Raw genomic sequence first — 13,442 nt, forward strand, 5'->3', positions numbered from 1 at the left:
ACTGTAACTAATTTATCAATGCGACAAAAATGCATGTGGTAAGATCTGTTATATTCTCAATTTGTATAAATGCCTCTAAGACTTGGACGCTTATGTCAAGATAAAGACAAAGTGTTTACACATTTGAAATGTGGTGTTGGAGGACGAACTCCAGATTTGGTACAAATTCTTTTCAATCTGCATTTGCCAGACTCCAATTTTTCAGTCCCACATGAAGAATGTCGACCTAGAAAAATTCATATTATGTGGTCGTCGGATGTTGGACTGGACAAGGAAGAACTCCCTCCAGATAGATCAAGAATACCACGAATTAGCTATTGACACAAGTTATGTGTACTCCTGAATGCTGATTGGTAGAGTAAAACCGTGTCATGAGGTCCTAGTTAAGAAGTCGACATACCATTATTATGCCATGCCAATTAAAAAATATATTATTATTACTTATCACAATTATTAATAGTGCCTGCTCAAATTTTTGTAGTTTGTTCGAAATTTTGGCTGTATAATTAATCAATTTAAAATGTAACAGATAAATTTGTTTATCCCCACACTATGGGGATTATGTAAACCTGAATGGCAACACGACAGTAATTAATTTTTTTCTCGCTCAAAGTGCTATGCTCTTTTAATATTAACAGTATCTGCTACTGAATAAATATATTAATAATACTACAACTAACATTAGTGGGTAATACCTAAATAGATCAATTCTAATATTTACATAATTGTTTCCCTACTTCACAACTAATGTTTAAAACTAATAATTATTAGAATTTTAGTTCCTATTCTCTATGTTATTGAAGAAGTAATGAAATAAATAAAATGAATGGACGTACCTAATTCTAAACGTTCTTAACATATCGTAAGATAAAAATAGAAGCAGTCATGGTCTTTGAGAACTATATTACGGATTAAAGTAGTTATATAATGTATTTTTTATAATAAAATTAAAACCAAATAGTCATAATATTTTGACAGTTGATTGGATTTTCTTTTCACGCATCTACGTAATAAAAATTAAAGCCGTGCTCAGCTCTGGGATTGGCGGTTCACAACCACTGCGATAGCAACAAAATGTGGCTGAAGTTTTTTGCGTTGATACCTGATAATTAATTCTATATAAATTAATAAAAATATATGATTGCATTGTACATTGCAGGATTTTAAGTATAATTAAGTATGTATTAGAGAAAATAGTACCTAAGAATATATTATTATGTAACAGAGGTTTATGAATAAATTAATATGTATACAACTTTTAATCAGTACAATATTATAAATGCATCACTTCCTTCATCACAAATAACAAATTTAATGTTATCAGTAAATTACATAAAAAATACATAAGAATATCTAAGTGCCTCAAGAATTACATTATCCACAATAGAAATAAATTATTCTATTACTGTTTCAGGTCTAAACGTACATAATGAATTGAACAAATTTTATGAAGCACAATATCTGTTACACTCATTTCTATCAAATCTATGTACACAGTGCATTTCAAGTTCTTCGAATTGTTTATAATATAATGAAAACGGAAGAATGGAATTTATTACAATCTATTCATTAAAATAAAAATTAATATCGGTGACTTTATTATACGTAAACTAGAAGTCAATATGAGTGGAGAAATAATGACATTAAGTCCTAAAATAAGATTGATAGGTACTACGTGAGCATAACATAACAAGGTCCTGGGTAAAAAAATATATTAGCAAATAAAACATGAAAGTTTTCTAACATAATTTTCGGTATAATTATAAAGACAATACATCTTATTACAACCTTGCAATCTTATCCTGGCAACATTAATGATAAATAAATAATTTTATTTTACTTTTATTCTAACATATTACAATAATGTATAGGTACACCGATTTATTCGATGGCAATACCATAGATTCGATAGATCCTTCTATCTTAACATCTTTTTAAAATTGCAATGATACGAATCATTCATTCTGACAGCATACATGTAAGATACATAGTCTATTATTTCAAACAGTGACTTGTATATTTATGCAAGTAAAATCCAATCTTCACAAGTGAGATATCAATGAGTCGTGAGCAGATTGGTTGTCAGTTCAATTGCAGATGTGCTCTTCGCGTTTGTACCGACATCTCTCACAGACAACGTTGCAGCACCATACGAAGCGGCACCGGCATTTGTCATCCACGTCTCTGACGCGCGTCTGATAGCCTCTCCCGCAGCATAGAAGGCGGCATCCGTCAGGACCGGAACTAGTGCGGTTGCAGCCTCTTCCGTGTGTTCCCAAGATTCCCAGCCTGAAATTACATAAGATTCAATTAACACAATACTTGCTTACTTCATCAGTCAAAAAAATATTGTTGCACTTGCAAAAGCTCACCATGTAAGCAAAATGCTATTTTGAAAGAAAAAATTTTTTGACCATGTCCGATCCCAAGAAGATTGGCATCGACAGAGTGGAAGTTTTTATTGACAGATTTAATCTCTAATCCTAATGTTACAAAGCTGGGAATACTTACGATTCATTCCTTTCACAGTAGTCTGGTGAATCGTCCAAATAGAGAAGGTCTGTCTTATTCGGTTTCTTCATATCTGGATGTATCGGTCGTAACTTCTTCACCTTTCTGGCTCGCTTCCGATCCACACCCTGAAATTAAGCCGAAGCAGAAATTAAGTCAATATTATTATATTAAGTGGAAGCTTCCCCTTACTAGGGGCATCTGGCAGCAGATTACAAATGCAATTTTTTGATAATTTTCAATATGTATCCATAATAATATGTAATAATAAAATGAAAACCTTCAACGTACAGGTTTTTTTCTTCTATAAGTATTTATGTTTGTATTAAAAAAATGTTTATTTTTCTTATAAATTCTTTTAGGTAAATAGGTAGGTATTGATAATATCAATAAACTTCATAAAATTGAATGTGCCGCATTATTCCGCAAAATCCCCCTCATTACATTAATAAAATTAGGCATCGGAAAATAATATTGATGTACCTACAACCCTTGTAATATAGATGGCAGTGTACACACAAGTTTAGTAATACTATTCAAATATAGGTGGCAGTATTAAATTTATTTAATTAATTTAATATGTATTAAAAATAAGAAATATATTATTTACTTTTACATGTGAGGCTCCTTCATATCTTGCAGTTAGAGCATCCCCGACCAGTCTGAAGTTGGGCAGTTTCCGCCAGCAAACCCTTACGGAACACGAACCGGACATGCCATGACACTTGCAAACGCGTTGCATTCGGGAACGTATTGCCTGAAATTAAACAATTTAAATTTTACATTTGTTCACACTGTGAAATCTTTTGGTACCATTCAATAAAGTGGCGTCGATTTTTTTATTGTTGTTAGTTTTAGGTTTATTATATCAAAGCACTTTTAATTTTTGTTACAAACAGCTCGGAAGTAGATTTAGTCCTTTACTGTAACATTTGAATTTACCAGAAGCAGTATTCGAACCCGTGAAACCCGGCTTTAGACAGCTTAACAGACACTACCACTTGTCAAAGGCGGGTATGATGGACGACCTATTGTGAAGATACCTAGTTAAAAAAACTACATATTTCTCAAAGGGAAGCTATTTCATCTACTTCTTCTTCTTTGTCCATATCTGCTACTCAGTTAGAGCATATGGAAATCACACAACGGCTCCAAGAATCCCTATCACTCGCCAGTAAATGTTGTCTTGCAACTTCCCAAGTCATGCCAGCATTCTGAAGCTCCCCTGTGTATACACTCTGTGGATGGTATTTAGCGGCCTTGCAGGACACCGGAATCCGGTTGGCTTGAAAAATAGGCAAGCCAGATTCAACTTCATTTATTTACTCTCAATGTGATGAGAGACGGTACGATACGCTCTCTTATCTCCTCATTTTATCGAATCTCCACAGCCTACCTCCACTATGATGGTTTGGTTTACACAGCGTTTAATTGAATTTTAAAAACTACCCGACACCATCTGCAATTTGTAGTCTTAGTTTAATTAAAACAAATAATGTATGACTGACAAAGTTTAGTGTGTACTATTTATGTCAGATCTTAACTGCCTACCTCCATCCTTCGCAACTGGTGTGGACATATTATTATTATGATGGGTGGTGGAGTGGAAGCAAGTGTGAATCAATGATGATAATTAATTTTTTCTATACGTATTGTATTTAATTTTGAAATTATATTATATTTCAGCTGTAGATATCTTCCTGTATGGACGAACTTGGCTGAGTTTAGGCAAACTCAAAAATACAAATTACTTTTATATGATCAACGTTTTATTAAATACATATTATATTTTGCTACTAACCCTCCTTCCGGCTTCATTGTTGTGGAGGTTCATAAGCCCATTAGATGTCTCCTTCTTCTCCATGGCGTCGACAAACTCACGACTGAACTTGTCACCATAGTGAATATCCTGGAAAAAATTAAATATATTTAACCATCCCATATTATTTGATGGCATGATAAACAGTATTGAATGATAGGTATGTCAAATGTTAGTATGTGGCGCCCACACTCAGCAGACAACCTTTGGACCGCATTAATTATAGGATAGAAACTATACTATAATTAATGCGGTTTATTAATTAGAAAGTCTGTCAACTAATTGTGGTGGTTTCACTTTTCGCTAAGCATCAATAAATATCCCCAAAAAGCCTTTATATCATAACCATGGCCACCACAAGGGGGTCTAGGACGATTTGGCACTGGACAACTGGACGCCACGGAATTTGAAAATAAATAGACGTTAGGTACTTATAGGTACTTTAAAAAAAAATATTCAGTTTTATAATTTATATTTCAATGATTATATTATGATTTAATAGTTGGTGAGAATGCAAATATGCACACGTAAACAATGATTTAATCGTGCATATGTTTAAGTTCCAACGAAAAAAGAGTTTTTTATTTTATATAAAGCCTTAGGCATGGTAATTCTCAATCCGCGATAAAGAATACATTATGTTAAGAGTAAAATTGATTCAAACTACTAGGTAGAAGATAGAAAATGATTAAAATACCTCGTCCACACGTGTCTACGACAGTGCGGCGTCCAATTGTCCGGAGGCCAGTCGTCCCATTCCCCCACAAGGGGGATGGGGCTGACAGACCTCTAACCTGGAGGCCCGTGATTAGGGGGGCCCGGTGTGGCGGATCGACCAGGTAAATGAGATAAAAACACATCATAAATTTTCTTTGGTAGTAAAAAGAAGTCGCCTGCGGCGCTATTTCATTTAAAGTATACATAATAACATTTTAAAATGTTTGGTTGTGCAATACAATATGTTACGATGATTGATATACTTAATTAAAATGATAATTCACGAGTAGAATTTTATTTTATATTTTTTAATGTGTTTTCTGACTTTAATTGAAATATAAATCTATCCAAAATGGCGAGGGGTCGTATTTTACTTGGGTACCACAAAATGGCTTCATAATATTATGATGCCGAGTGCCGACAACTCAATAATTTAAGTGAATTTATTTAAAAACACAAAAAATCGCTAAAAATACACAGAATAGGTACTCTCAATTTACCTTATAGGGAGGCCCTTAGGTATCATATAGATAGAAATAGGTTCACTGAGCATTCACTTATATTTCACCATTCAGTACAATGTGTATACATAGAACAATTTCGAATTTTTAGAGTCACACTTTGTCATGAAAAAAATCGCGACGCACAACTTGACTCATCCCCCGTTACACCTTCGATATTATAAATATATAGATATTATATATATATACTATAATATTATAATATACTAGAGTTAGGTATTTCCCGAGAAAATCTCAATCTCGAGATTCGAGATTTTCCGAAATGATGAAATTTTCAATTCTCGAGATTCGGGATTTCCAGAAAAGAATTCTCGGGAGTTCTGGAGATATCGGGAATTCAAAAAACCTGTAAAAATCCTAAAATCAGTGTAAAAACACACAAATTCCAAAAAAAAAAAATTTTTTTTATTTATGTAAGAAGACAAACAACATAGAAGTTGGAAAACTAAAATAATTCGAAACATTACTTATTAAAATGGAATTTTAAAAAACACCGACTGTCAATCGCATACGCTTTTGAGACACAAAATTCCCCGATGTTGCAAAAATTGCGCTCATTTTGCGGCTTAATTGTGTTAAATGCCCTGATCAGTCTTTGAACGATTTGTGTTTTCTGACCACTTTTTACATATAGAAAATCGTTTTTTCATTTAATATTTGATAATAAAGAAATCCCAAATCCCGAGAAAAGATTCTCGAGATCCGGGATTTACCGAAATGTTAAAAATTTCAATTCTCGAGATTCAGGATGGAAAATCTCGAAAATTTCTCGAGAATTCTCGTCGGGAGATTCCCGAAACCCAACTCTAGATATTACTAGGCGTAATAATAATATAATGCTGTGAGTCATTAATTAGATTCGATACACGTATATTTTAAAAGCTCTTTAAATTAGTATAACTTTGACTTACCTCAGAGCACCCTCCCCACTGCCAGTTCCTGGGTGCTTTCTTTCTAGCCCGATTATCACAGGAGCATTCGTTCAGCTCCCCCCTCGAGCACGCCCTGGTGATGGACCACGCCACTGACGCAGCAGACACCGCGTATATGAACGAAGACTCTCTGCTGTCTGCCAAATAATATTTATTTATTTAAAATATTTTATGCAGGTACATAAGACATTCATTTTGATTTAAGAAAGTTACAATAAAAAAACAAAACAAAACAACGATGGTTTAAGAAACGAAAAACATTAGGTATTTTAACTTAGTGCAAGGGTGTGCTGTATCACTGAAAATGTTTATATCTCTAAGGAGTGCACTGATAAGTTACGCAGTCTTAAAAGTTTATTGGTGTTTGATAAACTTGACACGACGAAACAGTTTTGATTATGGCTGCAATTATGCAGATAATTAAAAGGTGTATATTTATTTCATTAGAATATCAGGATTGGAAACATTAACCATGCCACGTAACATCAAAAAGTGGAAGCCGAACTTCGAAAGATAGTCGCTAAGTACTAGTTTTAAGAATTATCGAAAAGAAAATAGTTATTTATGTAAAAATAAATACATCGACGAAATTTCTTGTGGACGGACGGACATGTTCAAACACGCGCGTCAATATCATTTTACTCCCTACTTCAATTACAGTTTGTCAATTTATGGCTACGGCCGTATGTTGTAGCTTAACCACTGGGGAATGACAAAAGAAATGGCGTATTTCAAAAAAACACTACCTTATTCTTAGGTGAATAATTATTATAAAGCAATCATTATCCATAAGATGTTTATCACGCTTGAATGGTCAAAGACATAGCTTATAATAAGTATCTTTAGAATCATCTTCAAGTGTGTTAATCTTGCAGATTTTTTGAATAATAAAATGCCTAATTCTTGTCAAATTTGGGATCACAGAGATTATCAATATAATTTTTTATCGTGAATATTTTACAAAAATTATCTCGTAATAAATTATACTAATGGTTTCATAAATGCGTTTAAAAATTAATAAACGTAAAAAATCTTAACACCACTGCACAGTTATGTACCGAAATATGACTATATTCTGAAACATTAGAGCGAGAGGTTTAAAATAATACTATTTTATGTAACAAAAATACTTTATGCAGTCATCAAATGTTTAAAATAACTATAAAGGATAATAAGGCTTCAAAATTATATAAATAGATTATCTACAACGTTTAAGGAGTGTCCAGGATCATGATTTGAAAATACAATAAAAACTCAATTTTGACCTACGACGAGCACGTGGGCCGTTAATATTGTATACGTTCAATCTTGGAAATACACAAGTTTAATTGAGTAAATAATATTGTAATATAAATAATAATGTGAATTTAATATGAGATTGCTGTTTCTGATAGTAAAGACATAATGAATGGATTAGCGAGATTTAAAATAGTAAAGCAAATAATCATGGCGTACTTATGGCCTGTCCGTTTCATAAATCTAATTAGTCAGCCAAATATGAAACTGCCGTAAAACGTATGATATCATGGTGGAATTACTTTGTTAAAAGTGCGAAGCATTGTTTTTTTCCAATCTTTCTCATTTTTAATAATCTATGTGAAAAAATAAAATGAATCGGCAACCTACACATGGGTATTTATATATATATATATATATATATATATATATATATATATATATATTATATTATCATTCAAACTCAGTTTATTTCTAATGTAGTTATATTTTATTAAAAGTATTTTTTCTGTTATATTTTCAATAAAAATTGTTAAAAAAATCAATCCCGAAATCCCGGGATTATTTTTATCAATCCCGGGATTCATAAGTATCGAAAATAGCTCGGGATCCCGGGATTGGAATCCCTAATTGCAAGTGTAAATTATAAAATTACCTATATAAGTGCAAAATAATTCCCGACATAATAAAAATTATTATTAATTTGATATTTACAGACATTTGATTGCATTGATGAGCAGTGACGCCCCGTAGGGGTAGGCAGGCCAAGCGTTTCATAGGGGCGGCACATTATAAACATAAAAGGAGGCGAATGAAGGAACTAATACAAATATTTAATACATAATTTGAAAACATCTCATGCATATAGCCACTAGAAAAAATCTATTTTTTTAGATACGACACCCGACGGTACTTGAATCTATAACCGCTGGATTCGCGCCAGTATACTCAATAATATAGAATATTACATTCTCAAATCTCGTGTCTTATTCGTTGAATAAAAAAATAGTTTATTAAGGCTATACCTCAGATGAGGCATGGTCTAAAAAGATCGTGGCTAGGCGATGCGCGGATTGTGCAAATGACGCGTGCCGAACGAAATATAATTTGTCATATAAATCCAACATTCGTCCATTTAATGTTCTGTTTATTGTTCTATTAGTAACAATAATAATACATTCATTTAAATGTTTTCTTTTTCAAGTAAATAGGTAACGTTTTTTAGTCATCTTTACACGATTTAAGAATTAATACCCCCGCCGCCATCACGAAACAAATTGACGTGCTCACAGGTCGACCTGAGATTGCCAGCGAGTCCAAAATTTCGTCGCACCTATAGTTGAAAATTATTTGCCGTTTCACTGAAGTACCGTCAAAATACAAATATGACGACTTTTGAGAGCAGTGGCAGTTTTTTTCAATGAACCAGACAATGCGGTTGCTTCATTGGATAGTATTGACACTTGAGTTTTCAAAGTACCTAATCGAAGCACAAAAAGTCCTGACAACATAACTATTGTTGTATTGCAATATATAGGTAGGTACCTAATATTGTAATGGCGGTTTGTTTCTTGACAATCAAGATTTTTTTCACAAGGGTGCCTTCAAACCTGTCAGAGCGAACAAGGACTTTCACGTATATAATACCACCACTATTTGAGACTAGGTTTCGTAGAAATGTTCTAATTCTCAGTAGATGGGCTATGTCAATTTAAAGATTTTTCGTATATTTGTGAATTTGGTAAATGTGCTACAGATGCCTGCATGAATTTGTATAACTTTATTTTTAGACCAAACCCAACCTAACCTAATCTAACCTAACCTAACCTACCACAACGTAATATAACGTAATATAATCTTAGTGTGTCATAATGGTGCATCGAAATGTATGAAAATTTTAAATTTTAAATTAACAATTATTGAACGAAAAGCATCTGCGCCGACAGAAAAAGGTATATAATTTATGTAATTGTCTACATGGAAAGCTCATGCAGGCATCTGTGGCATAATTACCGTGAATTTACCTAACGAATTTTCATACAATTTGAAATTAACGATATTATAAGTTTGCTAAAAGCGCGTTGACACGGTCCAAGTACGATCCAAGTACACTTGGACCGAGTGCCATCCAAGTGCACTCGTATGAGACATCTTCATACTAATTATTCCTATCCAAGCTAGCTTGGATGAGTAGGATGCGGTCCGAGTAGCTTGGATATAGGGATTCCAATCCCGGGATCCCGAGCTATTTTCGATACCTATGAATCCCGGGATTGATAAACATAATCCCGGGATTTCGGGATTGATTTTTTTTATCAATTTTTATTGAAAATAAAACAGAAAAAATACTTTTAATAAAATATAACTACATTAGAAATAAACTGCGTTTGAATGATAATATAATATATATACATATATATAAATACCCATGTGTAGGTTGCCGATTCATTTTATTTTTTCACATAGATTATTAAAAATGAGAAAGATTGGAAAAAAACAATGCTTCGCACTTTTAACAAAGTAATTCCACCATGATATCATACGTTTTACGGCAGTTTCATATTTGGCTGACTAATTAGATTTATGAAACGGACAGGCCATAAGTACGCCATGATTATTTGCTTTACTATTTTAAATCTCGCTAATCCATTCATTATGTCTTTACTATCAGAAACAGCAATCTCATATTAAATTCACATTATTATTTATATTACAATACTATTTATTCCATTAAACTTGTGTATTTCCAAGATTGAACATATACAATATTAACAATAAATGTCTTAAATAGTATAAATTATACTAGATTTATTTTTGACTGATTTTATCAATGTTATTTGTAAATATAAAATTTTTATATTAACAATGGAAAAAAATGCCAATCCCGGGACCAGTCCCGGGATCTCGGGATTGTCAAATTGTAATCCCGAAATCCCGGGATCAGAATTTTGGCTCGGGATTGGATTCCCTACTTGGATAGGACTGATAGGAGTAATTTGTATGAAGATGTCCCGTAAGAAGAAGTGTACTTGGATCGTACTTGGACCGTGTCAACACGGCCTTAGGGCGGCAATTTGTCTATGGACGTCAATGTTGGTAAGTCATAAATCGGTCCATTTATTATCACCCAATAACCCGACGTAAAAGTATTAATAATTGGAAGTTATTAAAAGTGAAGAAAGAAAGAATAACATTGACCCCGCATGATAATTATTGATTGAAGTTAACTAAAAACTCTTTCTTTTTTTAATTTAATAAGTAAACTCACTAAGAATGTTTACAATAATGACAATTCGGTGTACAATCATTCGTCGAGTATAAAAATAACTGAGGAATAAAAAGAAGCAACATTTTAACACTTTATTCCCCGGTAAAGACGAGCGCTGATTGACGAATCAAGTGAGTGCAAATTGTTTACATATCAACCGGACACGTGCTTCACTCACTGTTTACGACGCCTGTCGATCTCATATTGTGGATAGGCCTGTTAGAAACCTGACGATACCAATAATCGAGCAACCGAGTATCGAATTCCAAATTAAAAACCTAATTAACTAGTTAACCGCATTCGATAAAAAAAAATGTAGACTCTCAGTGACGTCCCTGGACAAAATGCCGCTCTTAAGCAGATTTATAATGCCGTCCTATTTCATTGTCAGTTTAAAACTGTCTGCAGATTATTTTAGGTTAGGTATATTTCTAGTGGCTATTTTTTTGGGCCTCCACAGAGACGCCGTGGGTCCCAGGTTCGAATCCTGGGTCTGGCAAGTACACATATTGTTTTTCAATTTGTGTGTGAGTCAGGGTATGGACCTAATAGGTTGAGCAAGTGGCTGACATCCATTTCTCGTAAAAAAACAAAATCTGTTAATACAATCCTCTACTCTGTGGACGCCCATATGATTCTATGAGGATCGGACATGGTCAAAAAATTTTTTTTAAGCTGTTAAATAAACAAATGCAGCGAAAACCTTTAAATTGACAGAATTAAATTATATCCACGAAACTTTCTCTTAAACTGTGATAGTTTTAAGGTATGGAGGCACTCTTATGAAAATGTTATATTCTGTGCATTAAAATACAAGAATAGTTAATTGTCAGGATCTTTTGTGCTTCGATCATTTTCAAACTTAGATTTTGACAATTTCCAATGAATCGACAGCATCGTTTGCTTCTTGGAAAACCGCCACTGCTCTTCTCAAAACTTGTAATATTTGATTTCATTCGCCGCCTTTTATAATGCGCTACCTATGACCTGCCTACCCCCATGGGACAAGCAAGTGCTGATCTTCAACAATATGTGGATTTTATACGTGTTTCAAAACCACGACCCATTGATTTGTATAAGTAGGCGTTCTGTCTACATCAGAAATTGAGGTTACAAATTGAATGTGGTGCAACTATTTTTCAATATATTTTATTACCTTCATAATAATATGATTAAAATTCTCAAAATCGACTAAAAACTATTGTTTGTTTTAATTAAATTTTACTAATTTGATCAGGCGTAAAAATCCGGTTAGTTCACTAACTAAAAATAGCCTCGAATATCTCACTAACCGGTTACTGAATAATCGAATCGTCATACCTAATAGCAGGCACCTAGCGATTTGTTTACAATCATACGCGACGAAAGGGTTAAAAAAAATTGACGCTGTGCAGTAGTAATATAAAAATAAATTTAATCCAGATTTAAAATTGATTGCGATTGAACCGAATATGCATTAACAGTATATGTGACAAAAGACCTCAGACTTAAATACAACGTTTGGTAAATTCATATATTATATTGTATTTAGGGATTGCAATACCGGTATTCAATTATTTATCGATACCGAAATACCGGTTCCAAAGATCCGGTATTATAAAAGCATACACGTTTATGTTTTTCGAAAATGAAATTAATGTTATTTTTTCGTTACTTACTTACTATATTGTATATTAAATTTAGTGTATAAATTGTATGCTGCTAAAACGCAAATATATCGACTTTTAAATCAACAAAAGCTAAATAATATTAAAACAAAACCCTTCAAATATGCTTATAGAATTGTTGCAATGAACTAACATACCTTCTTCAAAAACTTATATTATTATTGCCTGATGACTTATAGTATTTGTATAAACTAGTAGTTCTAAAATATTATGTTCTACTTCTTACTAGGTACTTTAGGTTGCTATAAAATAGTGTTTCAAATAGATTTTAATGGTTATATTTATAGATAGGTACTTCTTTTTATGTATGTTTTGTCGGATGCCGGTATTGATATATTCATTCTGTATTGCAATCCGTAATAATTATTGTAAGCTTGTCGGATTTCTGAAGTTTTTCAGAATTTTGTTTTTTCATATTATATTCACAAGCTATTTTTATTACGATACAGCGCTGGACCCAATAGGCGACTGAATGATTTTGTTCCAACCATGTCCGATCCTAATATGATCATATGGGCCTCCACAGAGTACAGGTTTGTATTAAAAGATTTTGTTTTTAACGAGAAATGGACGCCAGCCACTTGCTCAACCTAATAGGTCCATACCCTGACTCAAACACAAATTGAAAAACAATATGTGTACTTGCCAGTACCAGGATTCGAACCTGAGACAAACGGCGTGATAGTCCAACGCTTAAGCCGCGCGGCCACCGTGGGTGTTAACTGAATGATTAATAATTACTATTTATTGAAGAAAAAACTACTGAGAAAC

At 33.0% G+C, this 13,442-nt stretch overlaps 1 protein-coding gene across 1 annotated transcript in view; it reads right to left on the bottom strand.

Annotated features, from left to right (window-relative positions):
• Positions 1 to 2,075: 2,075 nt before the first annotated feature.
• The window catches only part of LOC147075092 (protein Wnt-4-like), a 211,214-nt gene continuing 199,847 nt past the window's right edge, over positions 2,076 to 13,442 (bottom strand). The window contains exons 4-8 of the mRNA XM_085943160.1: positions 6,480 to 6,637; positions 4,313 to 4,420; positions 3,122 to 3,268; positions 2,512 to 2,639; positions 2,076 to 2,289 (exon numbers count right to left, since the gene is read on the bottom strand). Of these exons, the coding sequence (XP_085799286.1) occupies positions 2,088 to 2,289; positions 2,512 to 2,639; positions 3,122 to 3,268; positions 4,313 to 4,420; positions 6,480 to 6,637 (743 nt within the window). The 3' untranslated portion in view covers positions 2,076 to 2,087. The remainder of the gene's footprint in view (positions 2,290 to 2,511; positions 2,640 to 3,121; positions 3,269 to 4,312; positions 4,421 to 6,479; positions 6,638 to 13,442) is intronic.

This window comes from Rhyacophila brunnea, unplaced genomic scaffold (assembly GCF_057557595.1).
Source record: "Rhyacophila brunnea isolate RB1 unplaced genomic scaffold, BYU_Rbru_1.0 scaffold_15, whole genome shotgun sequence".
Taxonomy (NCBI): Eukaryota; Metazoa; Arthropoda; class Insecta; order Trichoptera; family Rhyacophilidae; genus Rhyacophila; species Rhyacophila brunnea.